The sequence below is a fragment of the Haliaeetus albicilla genome, chromosome 20 (genome assembly GCF_947461875.1).
Source record: "Haliaeetus albicilla chromosome 20, bHalAlb1.1, whole genome shotgun sequence".
Classification (NCBI taxonomy): Eukaryota; Metazoa; Chordata; class Aves; order Accipitriformes; family Accipitridae; genus Haliaeetus; species Haliaeetus albicilla.
In genome coordinates this window covers 27,969,231-27,992,237 of record NC_091502.1, presented here as the reverse complement: position 1 = coordinate 27,992,237, position 23,007 = coordinate 27,969,231, and the positions used below count along the sequence as shown (strand labels likewise).

General features: G+C 52.4%; 2 protein-coding genes, 1 long non-coding RNA gene and 2 other non-coding genes across 6 annotated transcripts in view; 2 read left to right on the top strand and 3 right to left on the bottom strand.

Moving 5' to 3' along the window:
* Positions 1 to 23,007, top strand: part of FHIP1B (FHF complex subunit HOOK interacting protein 1B) — a 421,115-nt gene that overhangs the window by 17,363 nt on the left and 380,745 nt on the right. The gene's annotated exons all lie outside the window — the stretch shown is intronic.
* On the bottom strand, positions 14,950 to 17,716 carry RPS11 (ribosomal protein S11). Of its 2 annotated transcripts, none has more exons than XM_069808745.1 (5): positions 17,585 to 17,716; positions 17,123 to 17,254; positions 16,833 to 16,908; positions 15,996 to 16,125; positions 14,950 to 15,253 (listed from the first exon to the last, which is right to left on the bottom strand). In XM_069808745.1, exons 1-5 carry the CDS (start codon positions 17,597 to 17,599, stop codon positions 15,178 to 15,180), a joined length of 429 nt encoding a protein of 142 aa, XP_069664846.1. In that variant the 5' UTR covers positions 17,600 to 17,716; the 3' UTR covers positions 14,950 to 15,177. The 2 variants fall into 2 exon arrangements, with proteins under 2 accessions (XP_069664846.1, XP_069664845.1); XM_069808744.1 differs by having other exon boundaries at positions 14,950 to 15,124; positions 17,585 to 17,715.
* LOC138690244 (small nucleolar RNA SNORD35) lies at positions 15,693 to 15,785 on the bottom strand. Its single transcript, XR_011329050.1, has one exon. It is a non-coding gene; the product is annotated as a small nucleolar RNA SNORD35 (small nucleolar RNA).
* On the bottom strand, positions 16,602 to 16,694 carry LOC138690228 (small nucleolar RNA SNORD35). The gene has a single exon (XR_011329035.1). It is a non-coding gene; the product is annotated as a small nucleolar RNA SNORD35 (small nucleolar RNA).
* Positions 17,783 to 18,481, top strand: LOC138690209 (uncharacterized). The gene is made up of 2 exons (XR_011329025.1): positions 17,783 to 18,039; positions 18,185 to 18,481. It is a non-coding gene; the product is annotated as an uncharacterized lncRNA (long non-coding RNA).

Below are 23,007 nucleotides of genomic sequence, written 5' to 3'. Positions count from 1 at the left end.
GGCTCGGCTTTGCAGGCAGCTGGAATCCCTGCAGCCCCCCACAGCTGGGGGGCAAAGACCCCCGGGGTGAGGCTGGGGCAGAGGGGCAGCTCCTGCAGCCCCTGCCCTGCCTGGGCCAGCAGCTCCTCACCCTCTGCAGCCCCTGCTCTGCTTGGGGGGGGGGCACCCAGAGCTGTGCCCCCCGACGCTTCAGCTTTGTCATGCCCTGAGCCCAGCACAGGCACCGTCCAGGGCTGCTGAGCGGCTCCGCTGATGGCAGGAGGGCTTCGCTTTTGGGAAGGGCAACTGTGCTGCAGCTGTGGGGGCACACGCAGCTCCTGTGTGCGGCATCGGGATGCGTGCAGGCAGCATCTGCACATGCAGGAGCGATGAGGTTTGGGAGCAGCGGGGTGGGGGGGTGTAGGGCTGAGCTGTGCTGTATGGGCAGGACAGGGCTGAGATTGAACGGGCCTTTCTTAGAGGCCATAACATGTGGGAACTGGCTGATGAATATTCCTTACGAAACAAGCCAAGAGGCATTGTAAACGTCAAAGATATCAGGACTGTCCTGTGGAAGGGAGCAGACGTCCTTGAGGACTTAAGTGGCAGAAATAGGATGGAGTTCAATAGCACAAAATGCAAATTACTGCAGTCAGGGCTAATGACGAGAGCTTCTGCCGTGGCCTGGGAGCTTGCGATTCACAAGTGTGCAGCAAGGGCAAGCCCTAGGTGCCCTCCCCAAAAACAATGCTCCGATACGCCATGGCTGAGATGCAGCTGCCGAAAACGCAGCCTGCCCCAAGGACCCTGGCTGGGGAGCGGCTCGACCCATGGGCAGGTAACAGAGGCAGCACTGCCCCTGGCACTGGGATGCCTCGCAGGGCATGGTCAGACTCGTTATTGGTGCTGCAGAGCAGAAGGTGCAGGACTGGCCCCTGTGTCGAGCCCCATGGCCACAGATGGCCCTGACCACCTGGAAACCCATTTATCGAGCCCCGTCCGAGGCAAAAGGGCTCGGATGCAGCCGCTGGCTGTGGAGAAGCCATGTTTATAGCACAGCTCCTGCTCCCCTGGGGATGCTGGCTTATCCCTCAGCCCAGAAGCCCTGTGGTGAGGAGTGATGGATGTCCCATGCCCTCCCCTGTGGACGCAGATCCAGCCTGAGCCAGGCTGGAACCACCATGGGACTGGGCGAACAGCTGTCCCGTGCTGGGTCTAGAGGAGGACGCAGGGTCATGGCAGTGTGGCTTGCCCCCCAAACCAGCCCCCAGCACTTGCCTACCCACAGCCTGGTCTTGGGACCCAAGAGCAGCATCTGTGTCCCTTTCCTGGCCGGGAAGGGGGTGGCAGCCAACATGTTTTTGGTTTGAGCTGTCACAGGCTTGACGTTTGGGCGGGGAGTTTTTCTGAGGGTCACTTTTTTCTCTCTGGCAAGAGGAAACTCTTGCTCAACCACTGCAGATGGGAAATTGCAGATGGAGATGTCTCAGGGCTCTGGTTATCACCTGAAGCACCAAGAAAGACCAGGAGAGGCAAAGGGGGGATGTGGGGGGACCGTGAGCCCCACCGTATCTCCGCTGGTGGGAGATTTACTGGCCTGAATTTGGCTTTGCCACAACTTCCAGGCGGTTTCCCACTCACTCCGACAGCAGGTAACAGCATGGCTCAGGGGGGTGCATGGGCAGGATGGCTTTGGCTGTGATTTTGAGAGCTGACCTGCTCCTGGGCAGGATAATTGCAATGCATGTGAGTAAGAGTTCGCTCAGTGGCTAGAGAGAGAATGTGAATTTTTACTACTATTATTGCTAACAGTAAATATTATAGTGCTACAGACTGATGTTTGTATTTGTTAGCTGGCAACATATCAGTCATAGTTCATGATCCTTAGGGGTAATAAGTTGTTTCACCATGGCAATGTCTTCATAATAACAGTTTCTTGGGACTTATGATTATTCTCTCTTTTTCCTCTTTTGGGCTCAGTTTCTGCTGCTAAAAGAATGCTTTCTTGCTTAAAAACCTGTAAAAGCTCCCCTTGTCCTGCAGCACAGCTTGGTGCTCTGCAGGACAAGGAGGGGCTTGGCTTGCGACAGGACAGACACCTTTGGGTGTCTTCTCCCTGCCCCTGCAGAGTTCTGGATGGGCCATAAAGGGGAACAGGTCACCAGAGGCAGGAGACAAACACTCTGGTCCAGTGTCCCTTTGGAGGGGCCCGTCCGGTCTGTACAGGCTGCATATGGGTCAGGAAAGGGTTTTTCTCCTGGCTGAGTGGACCCGGACCTCAGAAATTTGGCAGCTCCCTCTGCGGCGGGGTGTGTGGACCACAGACCGAGATTCCCCGACATCACACCCAGCCGATGCCAGCGGGCTCAGACATCGGGGCTGCCTGTCCTCCCTCTGCCAGGGAGCAGCCGCTCGGGGACTGAAATTCTGCAGATGAACCCCAGGCTCAGTGCAGTGGTGGCTGAATAAAAAGGTCTCCTGGTCCTTCTGGTCCTAACCCTCACGGCACACGGAGGGGGACAGGTCAGGATCTGCCACCCATGGCAATCCTGTGGGCTGACATTCAAGCTGGACAGGCAGGGATTGCTCGTGCCCGGGCAAAGATTGCTTTGGGGAGGCTGAGCCTGGGGGAAGCAGCATCTCTGTGGGCTCCCAGCCAGTATGCCCGCAGATGGGCCAGGTTCACCTGCAGTGGGATGATGTGCCACATCCTCTGATGAGCATAATGGGAGGAAAAAAATGACAGGATATTTCTGCATGGACTTTCAGGCAAAGTTCCTATCCTTTCCTGTGGATGCCCCAAAACATCTTTTTTTTTCCAGAGCTGCAGTGCTCGCATTTGCTTGCTGCATTTCCAGGGACGAAGCCAAGAAGTATGGGGAAAGAAATGGAGACGGAACTTACAGGGTGACTTTGGGAAAGGATGCCTGGTTTTGACTGTTTTTCTCCCTCGGAAGGAAAAGCTCTGCTTGATGCTGCATATGGTTTTGTCCTGACTGTAACAGAGACAGGGTGAATGGTACCTTCATTGTGAGCCGGTGTCTTTGCTACCAGGGCCCATCTGCAATGCCACATGGGGGTGATGCAGAAGACTGGTCTAGTCCCTCCGCGCCTTTCTGTGAACCTGTACTCACTTGCTGCCTTGCATGTTCATAGACCAGGTGTCAACATGTGCATGTGTATGTAAGCACATTGCTCAGAGGCGCTAGTACAGATGTCATCCGTTCACACTATCGCAGTTAATCAAATTACAGGTCCTGAGATGCCACTGTCCATCAGCTGAGAGAGGCAATGGCACCTAAAGTGGGAGCTCTGCCCACGCTGCCAAGGGACGGGGCTGGCAGGTACAGGCAGGCTGTCAGAGCTGCCCCTTTGACCTGGCAGGGGTGGGCTGTTGCCACACAGACCCGCTGCGTGGGTGAGGGCTCCAGTCAGACCCCAGCCAAGTGCCTCCTCACTGGCACACCGTGGGGCACCGGGGCTGGCACCTGTCTGCAGCATGCCTGTGCCCTGCAGCGCTGGGGGGACCAGCTCTCCCCTGCCAGTGCTGAGGACGGGCAAGGTGAGTGGTGGAGCTGCCCTCGGCTGCAGGAGTGCGGTGATGGGCTTGGTCCTGATTCAGGTCCTGCCTTGGCTCTGCCCAGTTCAGGGCTGTCATCACCCTTTTCAGACCATGTCACAGCTCTCCAGGCCTGCTCCAGGTTGTGACACCGATGATGCCTAGTCCTTGTGCCAGCCATCTGAACAGAGGTCCCTCGTGTGTGGCAGGGAGACGAGTGCCTTGGCCCAGGTCTGTGTGCAGCGCAAGCCTGCCCACGTCCTTCCATCCCAAACACCCCGAGGAGGATGCTCTCCCGCTGACAGAGCTTTTCGTCTGCATTGCACCCGCCAGCCCACCCCACCTGGTTTTGCCCTTGGGGGTCTCCTCCGTTGCAATGTGCTGCCCCAGGCAGAGCTTGACTCTGCACAGGGATCTCATACACTGTGATCAACTCCTTTGTGTGGCTCCCTGCTACAGTTTTATCTCATTTGCTCTTGCTTTTAAGCCTATCATTCTTCTGGGCTCTGACAGATGCATTTTAAACCTTCTCCCAAAGCCTCCGTTTTCCCTGCTCCCAGACATGGGACCAGCTCCCATCGCTGGGCAGCCAGGGAGCAGGACCTGGGCAGTGCTTCACAGGGGTCTATGCCTTCTCCTCTTGAGAACTTCTCCTCCTGAGTATTTCTGAGCATCTCTGCAGCGAGGAGCATTACTGAGATGTCACCTGGGTTGCTTGGCTGCTCAGTGTGATGGAGTCCTGCATCCCCAAGTGCACAGCAATTGGGTCAAGCTGCTGCTCCCAATCTCTGCCAGTGCCATAACTCATCGGCATGGGATGAAAGCTCGTGAGATGGAAGTTCAGAGCTGATACGAAAAATATTTCTTTGTAAGACATACAATTAAGATGTGAAACTTGTTGTACCAGGATATTGTGTATGATAAAATTTTTTAAGGGGTTTCATAAAGGAATTGGACAAATTTATGGAATAAATATACACAGTGTCCAGTAAAAGCAAAACAAAAAAAAACCTGCTTCAGGAAGCTGTTAACTCCGAACAGTTTGAATCTGGAGTTTTTGGGGAAGTGCCACAACAAGGGTGTCCCATCCTTACCCTCTTCCCTGGATGTCGGCTGCTGGCTGAGGCGGAGGGGAGGCAGCGCCAGACTTTGGTCTGGCCCAGCACTGCGATTCCTGTGTTTTATACGTGCACGAGGGCTGCCCCACTCACCTTTTTCACAGCACAATGGCAGTGGCCAATGCCAAGCTCAGAAAACAGCGATCCCAACCCCCCCTCCCCGCATTCCAGGGGGATGTGCCGAGCCGTGTGCCGAACTGCGCCATGGCGAGGCAGCACTCACAGGAGGACCCACTGCGGCCGAGGGTGGGTGGGCAGCCATGCGGCAGCTCAGAGAGCCCTTTCCATGGCAAAAGGGCCAAATTGGTTTGGCATGTGCCTGGGCTGGAAGCACAGATGGTGCACAGGTGCGGTTCTGGGCGGGGGAACCCCGAGCCAGGGCGCGGAGAGGAGCGGTGCTTTCGGCGTGTGACAGCCAGCAGCGGCAGAGGTGATGCCCATCCTGCAGCTGCCAAGACCACGGGACGGGGCATCTCCAGGGGCTGGTACTGCTTCCTCCCCCACACCTTCTGCTGGCCGAGGCCACGGTCCCACCGGCTGTGCCAGGGATGAGGTTGGGACAGGGTTGCCCTTTTGGGGGCTGACCGTGCTCCGTTTTCAGGTGATAACTGCCTTTATTCTCTGCTTTCTTGCACCGCACTAGAGCAGCACAGTGCCCAAAGGGCTTCTCCCAAAGGGGGTGCAGCAAGAGGAATCCTGTCCACAGTGCGTACCCACATTTTATGGGCAGCCTGTGCCATTCTGTAAATAAATATGCTTCTGATCCCAGACAGCCTTCTCAATTTCACTACTGTATTCTGTATTTGTGTTGAGTGCCATGGAAAAAAATGGGCTTGAAGGAGTAATTTGGTGGCCTGCGGTTTGAGGTGGGATGCTGGGATGAAGAACAGAACAGGAAAGGACCGTTTATCCTTTTTCTCAACCCTGATGCTGAACTTCGATGGATGTGGAGCATTAAACCGTCTAATTCGGCTTTTGCCATCCGTGCTGGTTCATGTTTGAAGAAGCCATGACTTTGCTATTGGTGAGAGCTGACTCCCAGCACTGCTGGTAACACCCTGGACACTACATCCTTAGAGCTGGTTTTAGCCTTCCTTTACTTGATGTGCCAAGTTTGGCCTGTAGAAAAAAACCCCCACAAAATTATTAAAGCTGCATGAATGCTCGACAGACCACTGAAAGATGGCTGCTCGCAGCATGCTGGCTCTCACCCTGCTGTGAACCATGGTGTGGCAGAAGGACAGCTGAGGGACTTTGGGGTGAGTCACTGCAGAAGGTAATTTTGGAGGTTTGTTGCCCAACAAGCTCAGGGGTCCATGCTGCTGCTGGGAATTTGGCTTTGCTGGCAGGGGAGCAGCTTGGGGGCTGTCTCACCCCTTCGCTGGGGAGGAGGACATAGAGAAGCCCTTGTGAGACTGGCCCCAAGGCATAAGCGATGGGTCCTGGGACAAGGCTCGGCAGAGGCAGGCAGCGTGACGCTCAGCATCACACCGCAGGTGCCTTGTGGCTATTGACCAATTGACCCATGCCAAAGTCCCCTGTGCACATGCCATGACTGCACCCAGCACCCCCCTCCCCCCCGCCAGGGCAGAAGGGACAAAACAGACCCTGTGCTGAGTGCTGGCCATGTTACCTGCTGCCAAACTGGTTCAAAGGTTTGCATTTTGGAGGGCACATTGGGTCCTGCCCCCAGGCAGGCTGTGGGATGGAGGGTGGATCCGAGAGTGGGCAGGATAGTCAGGCTGGCTGCCCTTGCAGTGACGGGGGGTGCAGGGGCAATGGAGACCCCCAGCCTCACCGCAGGGTGGCAGCTGGGTTTCCAGAGGCTCCGGCACAGTCGGCCACGGGGCTGTGACTGCTCGGCCACCCCCTCTATGGGCATCTGCTCCACCACGACCTGTCCCTGCTTGCAAGAGCACCAGGGTGTGCTGGGGAAAAAGCAAAGCTTAAAAACCTCCTCTGGCTTTGGGGTTTGTCCCGCTGAGAGCAGGGTTTGGAGCAGAAACCCCCAGGGAGCCCTTCCCACCTGCATTTGCCTAAGCCTTCTGCTCTGAGCAACACTATGCCTCCATCTGCACCTCCTCCTCTTTTGCCCCCTGGATCTGGCCCACCTGGGCCAAGCATTTGTGCTCAGGTGATGAGTGTTTCTTGACACAGGGGTTAGAAAGCAGGCTTAATGGCTATCATTAACAAAAATGCTGCCAGAGGAGCAGGATGGTGGTTATAGCGTCAGCCAGTGCTGCACCATGAGGAGAGGCACTCGTGGGACAGGAGCAGCAGCTGCTGTGGTGCTGTGGCGCTCTGGCCATGATGTGGGGGACATCTCACAGTGGTGGGGTGTCTGCATTGCAAAGACACAGGGCTGCCACAGCAGGGAGTCCAGAGGAGGCATGAGAACAGGAAAAAGGGCCATTTCCAACAGTAAAACTGGAGGACCTCTGGGATATTGGCTGAGGGGCAAGCAATTCTGTTCTCTTTTATTTTCTGTCAGAGATGATGGACTTCCATGGGACAGGTGGGTAAGAAACACCATAGCACAAAGTGGAAATGCATCGAGATCAGAAGAAACTTGGTGCACGTGGGGCAGCATCTTGGGGAGAGGAGAGTTGGATACCAAGTGGTGAGCTACTGTGGAGGTGGAAATGGTGGAACAAGAACTGGGCAGCTCTGCACAACCTGGGTGTGCTCCCTTGCTGCACAGGAGAGGAAAGTTAAAAGCCTTTGCTTTGCCCATACTCCTTGGGATTCTCATAGCCATCGCCCCTCTGCACCCAGGGGACAGCAGGGACTACCCTGCCCTGGGGGGATGAGAGCCAGGGCACCCTGGGGCATGCAGGCAGGGGACCCCTCCTGAGGGTGTCCCACCTGGACAGGGTGCAGGGATGGAGGAAAGCTTTGGGTGGGAAGTGGGGACACGCACGTATTGGGGGGTGCAGCTGAGGAGAGAATCTGCATGCTTGGGAAACTTGTGCACATGGCCTTACAGATCACCAGCAGCGTGCTGGGATAACCACGGTGCTTCTGCTGTGTCTTTCAGCTGGCCACATAAGATACGGCAGAATCGAGTTGGGCCAAAGGTCGCTCTCGCCCTGCCCAGTCTCCAACAGTAGCCGGATATTTAGTGAAGATTATAAAAGAAGGTCAGATAAAAAAGTGTATTCTCCCAGCTATTCCTCATCAATAATTCACATCTACCGGAGCTGAAGGCTGAACACAGAACACACCATTTGCAAACCATTGATTGGGCTTTCTAATCCCTTTTTGACTTATTTATGCTTTTGGCTTTCCTAGGTGCCTGACACAACGAAACCATTCATTATTGGCCTTGCAAAGCAGCTCTCAGACTTCAATATCCTGTTGTGTCTTGTGTTTTTATTCAAGAAACATGACGGGCAGATGAGGATTTCCACTCTGGGACACATTCAAATGGGCTTTCCCTTGGTTTTCCAGTAGGAAGCAATGCGACAGAGATGGGAGAGAGACCAAATGGGAATGCTGCAGGAAGTTGTGGGGGTCCACAGTCGCAATGCTGTTTTTGTTGCAGGATGTAAAGATAATGCACACCCATAACTGCTGCCAGTGCTTTGCTTCCTATTCCTCCCCTGCCTGGGAAGCCAGAGCTGCCACTATGGGCACTGTGCTGCGAGGGAGTCAGGGCGAAGTCCGGCCACATTGGGAAGCCTTTACCTTCTCCATCCTGGATGGGATCCTGGTGTGGAATCGGCTCGGCGTGGGTGGGTCTTCCCTCCAGGTCCTCGTGCTGCAGGAGGGTCTGGCTGCACCCGTGCCTCCTCCGGATTGAGGACATCTTGCGTGTTTTCCTGGATATTCCCCCTGTTTTCTCCTCCCATTTAGCCTCTATGGTAGCAAAACAGGCTGAGCAGTAAGTCACTGCTCCTAGAGTTGGCTGTTGGTTTCCCCCACTGTTTGGCAGTCTTTCTGTGATCCTGCTGAGGTTTGAGTTATCCTCTCTGGTACCTGGGATGCTGAAACTGCAGGTGCTGCTCCAGGTGAAATCTTGCCACTGCCCTCTGCAACTGCTCCAATGCTTGCCTTCAGCTAATACAAAACCTTTTGCATTAGGCACTCTGGAGAAACTGTTGCCCTCTTTTTGCAGCTGTATTACACTCTTCTAGCTTCTAGCAGACAAGATCCTGGTACACAGAAAAGCATCTTTTTGTTAGTCTGCAGAGCATGGCTTTGTTCCACATACAGTTAAATTTAATATCAATTCAATTAATCCAGCCCCCGCTGTCTCTCGGTTATTTCTGAGTGATACCCAGCCCTTTGTCTACATTGGTGGCGTCTCCTGACTTTGCCTCTTCCTCCTCCGGAGCTTGCAAATGCCTTACCAACCACACCTGCTCACCACGCAGCTGGTGGAGCTGGCACTGAAAGTATTTATTTTCCTAATTCATAAATAACCACTGCTAAGTATGAAATGTTTGAAATGTTCTTCCCTCCCCCTTTCTGAAATGCCAAGGCAAAATGCTCTTGCAGCCCCCGCTCCGGCTCATGCCGGCAGGCAGCAGATGCGCTGCCATTAAACGGGGAACCTCGGAAGACATTTTGCACAAAGACTTTATAAATACCCTCCTGGTCCAAGGTGGAGGCGTGTTTTTTTTCCATGCCATGTGCGTGAGCTGTCAGACTGAGCGCCGGTCTCCCTCCAGGCTGCAGGAAGACGGTTTATTATTTGCAAATATCTCAAAGCTGTTTTTGAAAAGATGGGAAGGATTTAGGGACATGTTTGGTAACAAAGCGGAGCGGCAGAGAGCTCTGGCTCACGTGTGAAAAATGTTCCCTGCACATGTGATGGGGAGGGAACGAGTGTTTTGGGGACAGCGTTTGTGCTGTTTCCTCCCCGCCTGAGCTGGTCGGATGCTCCTGTATGGCAACTGTTTGACTTAGCAGAGAGGATGAGGTCGGACTGGTGAGAGCTGCCGCATCACATCCCTCTGCGGGGCGGCGGGGATGCCAGGCAGGATGGTCCCGTCAGGGCGAAGCAGGAGGGCAGAGCATGAGCTGCCCTTGTCCTGTGCGGATCCGGTTGCCCAGGTCTGGCAGGAATGAGGTAGCTGCAGGAACCGAGCTCTGGCTTTCTGCATGGTTGGTGTTTTTGAAGGCGTACCTGAAAGCCCTTGCAGTGTGCAACGAGAGATGAGAGACAGCTGAAAGCTGGCTCCAAGGCATCTCTCCGATTGTCTCCATGTGGGTGCAACACCTCGCTCTTACCTTTGCAGTCATAACGTCTGTTTTCCAGTCGGCTTGGTTTTATTAAGTACCAGTTCAGTCTCCCTAAGGGATGCTGCCTTGCAGAGGTGATGCCTGTGAGTTTGAAAACCACACATATGTTTGCTGTGATCAATCTGGGTGAAGGAAAAATCACGATCCTCCAGCTGCTGGGGAAGGATCCCTCCAAGGCCATTTTCAGCACTTCTCGTGCCCATCCCATACAGCGACTGGGGCAGGGGGGCAGACACTGGGCAGCCCCTGGGAGCAGCCCAGAGCCGGGACCCCAGGGCTGAGCCAGACCAAGTCTTGGCTGGCGGACTGGAAGTCGAGCTAAAATAGTTTGTGCAACAAGAGGCTGCCCCTGAGGGAAATATTTTCAAAAAGTCTTTTAATTTCCCCATCTTCGGTTTCTCACGATCATATCTGGTTTTTCTTATTTTTCCAGGTGAAGGCACATGACTGCAGCATCACGTATACTCTCCCCACGTAAAAACACAAAGAATCAAGCTGGTTTTCAGCCACCTTGTGTTTAAGCTAAGCAGTTTGGCTCTTCAGCTCCAACTCCAAGATGATTTCCACTCCAACCCACTTCTGCAGATTTTCCTTGAACCTGCACCACGTTTTCAAAGCACTTTGTGGGGTGTTTCCACCCGCGATGCTCTCACCCTGCCATGCACACTTGGTAGAGCCGCCCCGCTGCTGGATGACCTTCCCTGCTTGTGCAATTGGTGATGCCGAGAGCCACAGGACTGCAACTTCCCCGGTGGCATAGCTCTCATAACACGGGTGCAACCTGGCAGCGGATTTCAGGAACGGCCAGACAAGCAGTCATCTGCTTGGGGAACACACACAACTTTTGTCAGTGGTGATTTCAGATTCCTGGTAATCTTCACCCAGTAGGAGGGCTTCTGTTAGGATCAGGACAGACCCTTGGTTCCAAACTATTTAATATTTTAAATCAATTAACAGATATATTTGGAAATCTGTTCACTGTGTAACTTCCTCTGTGATTTGCTGATACATTTTTAATGAGAACACTATGCGTTTGCTAAATAAAACTCATTCCAGAAGTTAATTGGCCAGGATCTATTTTCCATTAAAACCAGGCTGAAGCATGAACTTCTGTTACCTACTTTTAGAGCTTCATTGACTGAGCTGTGAGATTTTTTTTTTTCTGTGTCTGTACGTGGGATCAAAACGAAACCAGCTCACCGTTAACCACCTGGGTCATCTCTCAGTGGCTTAAATGGGGGCCATGGCTGGTCACTGTTCAGCCCGCTGTCTCCCCGCTCTGTCCTGGGGTCTGTCCCTGCACCCTGATGCAGCTGGGAAGGGCCCCTGGTCTGCTCCAGCCTCTCGCTGCCTGTGCTGGGGGTCCCGAATGGCACCCAGTGCCCAGATGTGGCCTCACCAGCAGCACAGGGCTGTTTTCCAGACACCATCATAAACATTCATTGTGCCTGTCTGCATGAGCGGTGTGGTGATGGAGGGTTTCCATCCTCAGAACAGACCAACGCCATGTGCCTCTGCTCCAGCTAATGAGAACGTTTATCAGAGATGCTGTTGGTGCAATTTTCAATGTTCATAATTTCTGAAAGTAAAACGAGCCATTTATTTTCAACCACCAAAGACGATGAGGTTCCTCATGCAGAGTGCGGCTAAGTATTTTCTCATTTAAATTTTTTAATTTCAATTTAATTTTAATTTATATTTTAAATTTTTTTACTCACTTGAAATCTTTAACCATGTTCACTGTAACTCTGGTGAAATTTTGCCTCATAATGTGTCACAGTGAAAGCAGTGAATTTTTTCCCCCCCCGAGCCTTTCTGCTGATTTGAAGGTACCTCAGAGCAGACACCAGCCCCAGTGAAAACATTTAAAACTGGATGCCCTGCAGGGCTACTGGGGACTGATTAGAAGTGTAATTAGGATTTCCCGGAGAGGTTTGGGAGTATTAACAGTGGAGCTTTATCTCTTCAAAGGTAAGTGCATGGGTCCCACTCAGCAAGCGAGTCAAATGCCTTTGGTGTGATGACCGACACGGAGAGTCTGGTGAACCCAGACTCCTCACAGTCACCAATGGGTGCACGAAAGGAGGGAGGAGCAGGTTTCTGGATTGGGGAGCTGCTGGTTGAGTGGCCAAGCTGCCTCCTCATGAAACACAGAGACACTAATGAAGAGGAGGGAGTAGATTTAACAGCAAGGCTGCTTATTCACCCTCCCTCCAGCTCCAGGCCAGGCCCCCTCCCTCGCCTCTCACTGCTCTGTGAGATGGCTCAGCTCACCAAACCAGCAGAAAATGACCTGGAGAGAAGAAAAGCCCGCTGTTTTCTGCCTGGTTAGTGAGCAAAACCTGCTGTGAGGGAGATGGAGGAAGGGCCACGAGCCCCGCTCCGCTCGGCAGTGGCAAGCCACCAGATCAGCTCCACCAGGTTGTGCAACCACCCCCAGACACTGCTTAGTCTTGCTGCTCCTTCAGTAGCTTCTGAGCAAGCTGGAAGCAGCCTGATCTCTCTCCAAGGGCTTCTAAGGGACAGATTACACACTGCTGCAGTGGCAGAAGCTGATGTGCTCTTGCCAAGAGCCAGCAAGCAGACCCATGCTCAACACTGGATCCGCAGGGAGTGCTTGCATTGGGGAAGCTGCTCCAGCACAGCAGGGGGACACAGACCTTCCAGAGATAGTCTTGCTGTACATGGAAGTGGTAAATAATGAGCATTTCACCTAGATCTGCCTGGTGTGAAGGCAGTCAGCGAGGCATCCCTCAGCCAAAATCATGGCAGGGCAGTGGGCTCTTGCTGTGATGTGCCCAGCACCTTCTCAGTCAGCACAGCTTCAGTGTGACAGTGCCACCCCCAAGAAGCTGCCCAGCCAGGGGCAAAGCCCAGCCAACTCTGCCTGGCAGCTGCACTGCAAACCCTCCTGCTGCCCGGAGCCCCTCCCCCCCCCCCCCCCCGAGACCACCACCTTTCCAGCTGCCCTCCCATATGCAAGCTCCTGTCTGACTCCTTGGCACCCAGGGACATGCCTCCAGAGCTGCTCTCCCTGCTTGCTCCACAGCTGACCCGTTTCAGCCCTTGCCACAGTGACTTCTGGAAAGCACCGGCCAACCTCCTTTTCACTGCTCTAGCCTGAACTCCTGCCTCCTGCGTGCTCTGCTCCAGGCAGATGGCACAGCCAAGCTCCAGGCAGCAGAGCAGAGGAGCCAATGCACGTGCTGCTCCGGCACTGACACACCAGCGAGGCTGTGACATCCCCCAGCCCGGGCAGGAACACTGGCTCCAGAGTTCTGCCAGGATTCTGTACCACCACCCGAGCCCCTGCTCCCCCTCCTCCCCCAGCCTCACACAAGGCTTCTGAATTTAGGCAGAGAAACCCAGGCACTGCAACCCCCTGCGGATGCCAGCCCAGCAGCCCCATCTGAGGGTCCCCCCAGGTAACAGTCATAGCATGACTGCCTGCAGACATCTCAAACTGCCACATGGACAGACTGGGCTGGTTCAGTTTGTTACTTCCCCATCAAAATGAGAGAGAAAAGAGTTCAGGCAGAGCCCTGTGGAAGGACGGGAAGGCTGTTGGGAAGCCTGGCAAGAAGGACCCTTCCTGCACAGACAGGGAAAAGCCATCTGACCTGGCTGCTATCAGAAATATTCACTTGTATCCCAGTGAAAGCTGACCCAGTGTTTAAAAGTTTTCTGATCAGTAGGCACTAACAAAAATATCTAGGTACAAAGACCCATGGAATTCTGGGACCTACCTTCACTCTACGGGACTGACAGGAGATTGGCTTTATTGGCAGTGTCTCTAGCCTGCCACAGAGTGAGCACTCCTCCCAAATCCTACTGAATTCCTCCCAAATGCAAGGGGACATCCCTGACACAAAGGTACAAGGCAGCATGAACCACAAGCTCTCACACAAACACTACTGAATTTTCATGAGCCAGATGCATGTTAATACAGAAGTCACCAGGATGCAGCGTTTTCTGCAAGCTGTGGGGCACCAAATCGCTCTCGCAGCCCTTTGCAGCATTATCTCAACAGGCAACGCTGCCAGAGCCAGCCCTGAGTTAAGGTAATGCTGCCAGCTGAACTACATGCATTTAAAACACTGAATTTTGATTGTTCCACCTCTGGTTCTCATTATGCAGCCCTACTGTCATCCATACTGTGTCACACCATCACTCCCTCCAGGCTCTTCCCCCAAAGGTGGGATCAGTCTCCTACAGAAGGGCTTACTTGGTTCCCAGAATAACATTTCCTATGACTGTTGGAACCACAAGCAACTATCACCTCTAAAAAAAATCTGCAGGAAAAGCAGTTTCTTTGGCATTAATTCCCATTCCCTTCAGCTGCTGACGCATCACAGCCTTGTAAAAATGTGCTTGGACGCCTTTGTGTGTGAAAACACCACATGGCATCCTTCTCTTTAAATACATATTTAAGCTTTCTGAGAAATGATCTTTAAAGTCACAACTGCCTTTGTTATCACTCAGAGGCTTTACATTCTAAACCAAATTATTACGTAATCTTCCATCTGTTACCGTCTGCAGCTATGCTGGGGAGGGGTGAAATGGCACACCAGAAATCAGTACTGAACTGCAAAGCCACAAGAACTCTCCAGAAAGTAACAAAAAGCAGTCAGAGCATGCCCCCTTCTGCTTTTTTACTGTGCCCTGTTTTCCCACTCATTAAGAACCTAAGCCTTGGTCAGCCTCTCCCAGAATACAGAGATGCAAAGGCAGCTCTCCTTTGGACAGACCATGCTGCACCTCAGACTGAGGAACACTTGCTCACCATACCGGTCAGATTGTCTGTCAGCTCCAGAGAAGAATACCAGGGTCCTGGTTTATCAACAAAGGCACAACGCTCCCTCCTTGTCCCTCACCCAAACTCTTGGCATTTCTGAACAGAAAACTCGGACTATCAGAACTTGCACCTGCATAATACTCTCACATTTTCCTCAAGAGCTGCACTCACCTCGCCCATTTCCATAGCCTGCTGACTTTGCACGTGCCGTTGCATCCCCGTGCTATTGATTCCAGATTACACACACAGGGTATGTTTTTACAAAAGTTTTATTTGTCCTGCATATCTCCCATACGCCGTTTTTAAAATTTCTGGAATTGCTTCTTGGTACCAGCAGCTTTTGTGACTTTGAGGACATTGAACCGGACAGTCTTGCTGAGGGGACGACATTCTCCCACGGTGACAATATCGCCAATCTGGACATCCCTGCAAAGACATTGCTTCTATTTCAGCAGTTCTTGAGTTTCCTGCATTTGCAGTCAGGTTGCTCTGTAGCAGACATTTGCCTTGCGTGATGCTACCAAGCAACACAGCACTGAAAGTGACCTTGGATATCTAAAATTGTAAAGCAAGGTCTTATTTTAAGTGCTGCAAAGATGAGTGTGCCTAAAAAGCAGCAGCAGCCCCCCCGCAACTGCCACAAGGTCTTGGAGTCCGTCACTCCACACTAAGCTCAAACTCGAGACGAACACAAGCTTTCTGCAAGAGCGGGATGAGTGCTGAGCATTGAATGGAAACCCTTCAGATGGGGAGTTTCCCTCCCATTCACATACAGGCTCAAAGCACTACTCAAGCCAAATCAGCTGGACTGCAGTGCTAGTCCAGGTTTTCCTGGAAGCCCTGCGCTCCAACGACAGGTTTAGGAAATCCGCAGCAGACAAAAAAAGCCAGCCTCTGAACCTGTCGCCTCTGGCCTCAGCATTTACTTCAGTTACCCTTTCTCAAGAACTGTAACAGTGTATGGTTTCAGAATAGGCAGACTGACCAGAACCTGTCTTATGGTTCAGCAATTGCCACTGGCATTGTCAGCAGTCCCCCTCACCAACAGGGACTCTGAAGACCATCGTGAGTTTAGACATCACCACCAGTAAGCAGGTTCCAGGTCAGAAGCACCAACAAAAGCACACATGTCACACCGATGTGCACGCTCGCTGCAGTTTCTACACAAAAGCTGAGTTCAGCATTATAAACAATATATAAACACACGTAGGAGACATTTGGAGCATGTCTGTCACTCCCATACACCTCCTCTCCACAGGGTAACGCTCGCCCTGTCACTGCGGGGACCTGCACGCACCTGAAGCAGGGGGAGAGATGCACAGACATGTTCTTGTGGCGCTTCTCGAAGCGGTTGTACTTGCGGATGTAATGCAGGTAGTCCCGACGGATGACAATGGTGCGCTGCATCTTCATCTTGGTAACCACACCTGGGTGACAGAAGTTGGGGAGAACGCGACAACGATGAGCATAAGCTAGCGCGCACCGACCACTGGCAAACTGGGCTGGAGATCTGGGTTATAACTAACAGAGAACAGATTTTTAGAAGCTATCCAAGAGGATCAGCAGGGATGAGTGACATTTGACACCTGAAGGCAGTACTGGTCAATTCCAGTTAATTTCTCCTTATTTACCTTAGTAATAAACGGTAACACACCTTTTGGGGGGATGCTCTGGTGTTCTACCAGGCTGAAAGGGCTTTCTTTCCACCTTACTGCCAGGCTACAACCTTCAGATTTGTATTATAAACCAAACTATTTCTCTTGTCTTTTTTAAGACCTTCTAAGCACGCTGTGACACGCTTCCTGAAACCAATCCTCCCTGCATTATCTGCTACTGTATTACATCAACATCTGCACCACAGAACAGCACATCTGGAAGAATAACTGCCAGCAGCTGGTCCTTTCACTAGGCATCAGCAAAGCCGTGTGGCACTGTCGTCAAAGCCCCTTCACCGTGAGACTTGGAAGACCATCGTGAGAGAATGGCATCACGTGCAGCTCAAGGACCACAGCAGAGTTTGCAGGCAGCTCCAGATCGACACTCCCAGCTCGTGGGTTTTGTCTGCTTACCCACTTCAGGGCAGTCAGGGGATTACATCTATAGCATTACTCTCTAAGGAACCTTCACAACTCACCTGACAGGATTCGGCCACGGATAGAGACATTACCAGTGAAAGGACACTTCTTGTCGATGTAGGTGCCCTCAATTGCCTACAACAAGAAACGACTGTCAGCATCTGGGTGGACAAACAGCTCAGGCAGCGCTGAAGCTCAGAGGAGCCACACCTACACCGGCCTACGAGCAGACGCACTCGGCAGGTCCATCACGGCCTTTGGGGTGCCGTGGGAGCAGACGTGGGCCGGGAGCACGGCCAGGAGTGGGACAGCCCTGCCCGCCCGGCTCCCGCAGCCGGCCGTGCCTCACCTCCTTGGGAGTCTTGAAGCCGAGGCCGATGTTTTTGTAGTAGCGGGGCAGCTTCTCCTTGCCACCCTCGCCCAGAAGCACCCGCTTCTTGTTCTGGAAGATGGTGGGCTGCTTCTGGTAGGCACGCTCGGTCTGAGGGGGGGCGAGAAAGGGGAGCATCACCGGCAGGCCCGGGGCACGGCACCTCCCCAGCCCCGGGAGCAAGCAGACCCCGCGGCACGGTACCATGCCGACACCGAAAGCCCCCCGCCCCGGCTCCCCAACCCCAGGGCACGGTACCTCACGGAGAACGTCCGTCACACACACATACCCACTCACTCCCGCACACCGCCGCCGGGCCGGGGCCGCAGCCCCGCCGTCCCCAGCACTCCCGGGGCAGGGGGCGGCCCACAGGGGGTAGCCGGGGGGGGCGGCCTGGGGGGGTGTCCCGGCGGCCGCGGCCTACCGCCGCGCAGCACCCACCTGCGTGTCCGCCATCTTGAGCCGCGCGGCGGAAAAGAGGCCTCGGACCCCGCGCGGCGCCGCTTATCCCAGGGGCGGGGCGCCGGAAGTGAGTTCACGGGGAGGCTGGCTGAGTGACGTCACTTCCTCCGCCACTGCCCTGAGTGGAGAGGCCAGGCCGGGGAGCGGGGACCCGCGGCACGCACAGGCGGCCCGGCCCGGTCTGCGGGCATGGGGCCCCTCGGCGCTTTCCCCCTGGCTCACCCCCGCCTCATTCCCTGCAGGGATGCGGCGCCGGACCGGGCCCGGTCGCTGTGTGCCGCCCCCACTTCCTGCTCTCCGCCGGTTTCTGTGTAGGCCTCGGCTGGTACACGCAGGCCGGCTGTCGTGGTGCTGGGGAGAGAAAGGCAGAGCCCGGCTGGAGGTCCAGCGCTTTGGGAACCTCCTCGCTGATATCAGATACAGAAAGTCCTGTGGTAGATTAGAAAGCCCTGTTTTAAATGAAGTTAAGTTGGCCGAGATCGTTCTGAGCTTTTGTGTTCCTCCTGTTCAATGGTGCCTCACCTGGAGCACCAGTTCTGATCCTTTCTGTGCTTCCTGAAGGTGCAACCCTCTTGGCAGGAAAATGAACAACTGACTGGATACAGAGCAACTTAGCGGTTAAAGTGAGGAGGGGATACCTCCTCAAATGACAAGACCACGCGAGACCCCCATGCATGCAGAGAAGGCATCTGATGTGTTGTCGTTATGTGATCCTGTGCATATGCATCAGATAGTTTGAATATGTGTTAGGTAGGAGTAGTTTTAATAAATCAGATAAAATCATTATGGTATAAAAGAGACACACCTGATGAATGTGGCATGCTTGATTTGCAGAAACTGAGCACCCTACGCAGAATAAAGCAATCTCTCTCCTGAGTGTGTGAGATCGGTCTGTTGCACACCAGGTAACGAATCTGCTTTTAGGAAGACATTGCCAGCCCTGTGGATTCTTGTCCCAGGCACGTTAGATTAGATCAGGGGACGGACAGCCACACAGAGCCTGGAGGGAGGGTGCCTGCCTGGGGAGCAGGGTGGCAGCCAAATCGGGTGCTAAAAGAAATAGATCAAGGTGACGTAGGCAGGAGAAGCAGAGGATATCGGGAGGGCCCTTTCTGATAGTAGATGCAGGGCAGCCTGGATGGGTAAGACAGTACAACACAGCCCAGGCTGACCACCAGCGCTTTGGTGGTTCAGTTGTACGTCGCCGGCTCAGTCACCCCACGGAACAGCTTTGCTCGTGCCTCCTCGTTAGCTGGCATCTTGGGCTGCAACTCAGGAGGTGCTGAGCTCTGCACAGGCTGCACATGAATTGGGGCAAGACCTTCTCTGTGTTGGTTTGTTATCTGGACAGCAGAGAGAGGAATTCTCAGGGGAAGTACATTATTTATTGATACAAAGACCTTGGGTTTGTAGCATACCTGCCACAATCGGTTCCTTTGGGTGGAGGAAGATTTAAATACACCAGGGCTTGGGTGGGATTTTCTTCCCGGTCTCAGGTTGTGAGGGACAAAAATAACCAGCTGTGAGGGCACACACAGACCAGGGATCTGTAGATCTACCCGTGCTGCTCGATTTCCAGAAATGGGGGACCTTCTGGGTGGATGCCTCTGTGTCTGGACACGTGTTTGTGTTTCTTCAAGGTCTTTTTCAGAACCTGTTAGCAGTATTGTTGGAATTGGACCTAAATTATGTGAATTTTCAGCGACTGTGGCCTCTGATGTATTACGCGCAGCAGGGTACCTCAGAAAAGGCAGTAAATCTGTCTTTACTTAGTTTTACATAAAGGCAGCAGTATAATTTAACGTTATTGTGATGCAAATAAGATTATATTAAACCAACAGCATATGGTACCCTGTTTACTGCATGTCACATTATTAATCAATTATTTGAAGATTAAAGGGAGAATAAGGGCTTTTTAGAGCCCTTATGCTAAAAGGCATTTTGTTCTCTGTTAGTCGTCATCTGCCTCATTAGAGGCTGAGTGCAGGGGGAACTTTTGTGGCTGAAAGCAAAGTCATTTCTAGCCATGAAGAGTTAACTCGTGTGGATGGCGATGGACTTTTGCAGCAGGAGAAGTGAGGACTGACAAGGAACAGGCTCAAAACAAAAAGCAGCTCGTTCTTCCTGCAGGAGTAAACTGTGGTGAAAGTCCTTGTTGGGCGACTGGGGATGTTGAAAGTTTACAGGGGCTCATGGAGGGACTGCATGAGTTCATGGAGGAAAAATCCATTCGTGTTTGCTGAATACATGTGAAAAACAGGCAGCTCGGGAAGTGTCCTCGGCTGAAAGTACTTGGCACTAGGATGTGGATGAGGCAAAGCAGACCTCGGCTCAGAAAGGGCTTTGGCTCTGCGACCCAGGTGGGGATTTGGGAGGATCCTGTTCAGTGGGCTGAAGTGGGACAGGAGTTTTTTTAAATTTTGGTCACTGCGATGTTGATGTTTTTGTGTCTAAGTCAGTGCCTAGACAGGCTCTTGCACTGGTCACTGCAATGTCGTTGTCTTGAATAGATGGTAGGAAGACCTCAAGGATTTTTATATTTACTATCTTCAAACTCTCAGGGGACAAGCAGCATGAAATGGAGATACCTAACTAAATTCTTTTGAAAATTGCCATTTTTATCCGCAAATTATCCATAAGCTGATGAATAAATAAAATAGCATTTCTTTACTCATCTGTTTGACACTAAAAATGAAACTGAGTCATCTACTGCCTTTAACTCCTAAGGAACTGTGAAGAGTAGGGGAATAAAAAAAAATGATAGCAATCTTTTTCTCTTTTAGGTGGGCAAATACTGTGGGTGTTTTGCAGCTGCTCAGATCAACCTGCTGCCAGTGAAGAGTCTCATCTTTGGGTTCAGCATCTGCAGCAGCAGTTGGAGAATAGCTGCGTCGCTGTGGGACAGGACTGTGTCAAAACAAGGGAGGAAGGTGGGGGTGTCAAGCTACTGAGCTTGATCCTGATGATGCAAAACAAAGCAAAAGGGAATTTCAGACAATGGCTTAATCAGGAGTCCCTGATTAACCCCTGATTAATCGTCAGCAGAGCATGGTGCTGCGGCTTCATGAGAGAATATAAAGCGGGTGGGCTGCTAGGAAGTGAAGAAAGGGGCTCTCCCATCAAAATATGTCATCCAGACTGGGAGGTGAGGAGTCTTCAAGAGTCACTAGTGCCCCTGAGTTGTGGTACCAGGGCAGTTCCCCTGATCCTGCTAGCAGCCGTCTGTTTAGGGCTAAGCGTTTCTTCTGATGGCCCGCAGCAGGAAACAGCTTAAGAACATTGTGTGAGGAGGAAATAGCAGAGGTAAAGCATAGACATTGTCTGGTGAGAGAGGGAGTATTCCTCTGGGCATTGTCTGGCTGTATGAGATACCATCAAGCCTTTGTCGTAAGGAAATATGCAGAATCCATACTGCCTTTTTGGAGGAAACTCAAGGAATCTTCAGAGATTGAGCTGAGAAAACCAATGATGACCTAGCAGTATGTTTCTTCTGGCAGCTGGAGAGAAAGTTCTGAAGCACTTTGAAATGATACAGGAAGAAACCAGAAAACTGTGCTCTTGTGTTCTGACCTTAGGCAGCATTAGGTTATGATGAGGGACTATGAATCTGCTTTCACTGATACTTTTTAAAATAGACTAATAACTACTGGACATGCTCTGTTTGGGCAGCTTGATCCTTTCCCAGTGTGCAGATTTGGCCTTGATGGCATCTTGAAGTCCCTTCCAGACCTGCATTTCTGTGCTTCCTACCGTGCTGTCATGCATGGCTCAGTAAAACAGAAACATGAAGTTGTGGTGTGATGTGGTAGGGAGAAGACAATCGCTGGGGTCTGAAGGTTGGTGGCCTCTCCCAGCTGGGCGCTGTCGGCTTTCAGGGACCTCTGGCTCTCCAGGGACACGGATCCTATGGACACTCCAGTGAGCAGCTTCTCGGTCTCTGGCCACAGTGGGATCTGCTCTGGGAGCGGACTCACACTCAGCCTTGCTCACCCGACAGTACAATCAGTGCTGAATTTATTAGTTTAGTTTCTTAATCCCAGCAGTATTGTAGATAGTAGGAACAATACTGTATTGATGGTTAGTACACACTGGGGTGTTACTGTGCAGCAGAAATGAATTCAAACTGCAGTTCCGTTTTACTGTCACTTAATTAGATCCTTGTTCATTGTTTCATGTTTTCTGTGAGTGGCATTCCTATCACCTGTCTGTCATGCGTTAGGTGATCAGTTACTTTATCTGTACACTAAGCACTTCCAGGCACCAAACATTTATAGCACTGCCTGCTCAACACATTTTGTATTTTAATTGTTTATGTAGACACTGAACTATCTGCACATACTCTTCCTTGTCGCCCTGTCTCCAGACAGGTGAAGCACAGGAGAGCAATTGAGCAGCCAACATGGATTTTACCAACAGCAAATTGTGCTTGACCAAGCACAAAGTTAAGGCTTTAAGTGCTTTAAAGCAGTAGCCCATTAAATATTTTGTCTGTTATCTCCTTGACATCCCTCCTGTTAATGTCTCATTAGATCTTTCAGTGATTGTTAATAGCCCTGATGATGAGGTTTTTTGAAGCAGTGGCTTAACATGTTCCTGGCACAGCTCAGCACTCCCCCACACACCCCTCAGCTCTGCAGAGGCATGAGATGGGGTGTGGGGAACATGAGTGCTGCCAGGAATCTCCCCTACCTGCATTCCCCGGAGCACCAGGAACTCCCCGCACTGCTTGTTGGGGGGTAGCAGGGGTTTATGCCACTCCACGGCAAGGTGCAGTTGTCCTGGGGTGAGGCAGTGCAGAGTCAGTGGCACAAGAAAACTTCTCCTCCTCCCCAAAATAGCACAGGATGTCTACAGCCATCTGTATCACCATGGGGGTGGCGAAGAGAGACCGTCCCCACGGGTGTGCAGGAAGACCATGAACACCTGCCAGGTAGAGCTGGCTCAGGTGGCATCGCAGGTGCCTGAGTTTCGGTGCTGTGTGTGTACAGGGGTGGCAGTGTCAATGCCCCAGCACCTGGAGGTGGCTGTAGGGTGAAGCTTGTTCAGGGGTCTCAGGAGCTTGAGACAGTTGATATAAGTTGCTCTTGGAGCTAGGATGACTGCAGTGGCATTTTAGGCAAATGAACTGCCCATCTTCCACAACATCCCGAGGAGAGCTTTAAAGAACTTTGCATTGTGAGTAAGGACACAGGTGAGGAAAGCCACCCTGAGCCACGGTCCTGTATATAACTTAATTTATCCTGTGGCTATTCCAGTCTAAATGTCCCATCAAAGAAGCCTGTGATCCGTCTAATGCGTGATTTAGGATTCCAGGCAGGATACCTCTAGGTGTGTGCTCCTAACATGCATCCAGTGAGGGCCAGGGGGTGATTTGCCAATGCTCGTGGTTGTGACTTAGTTCT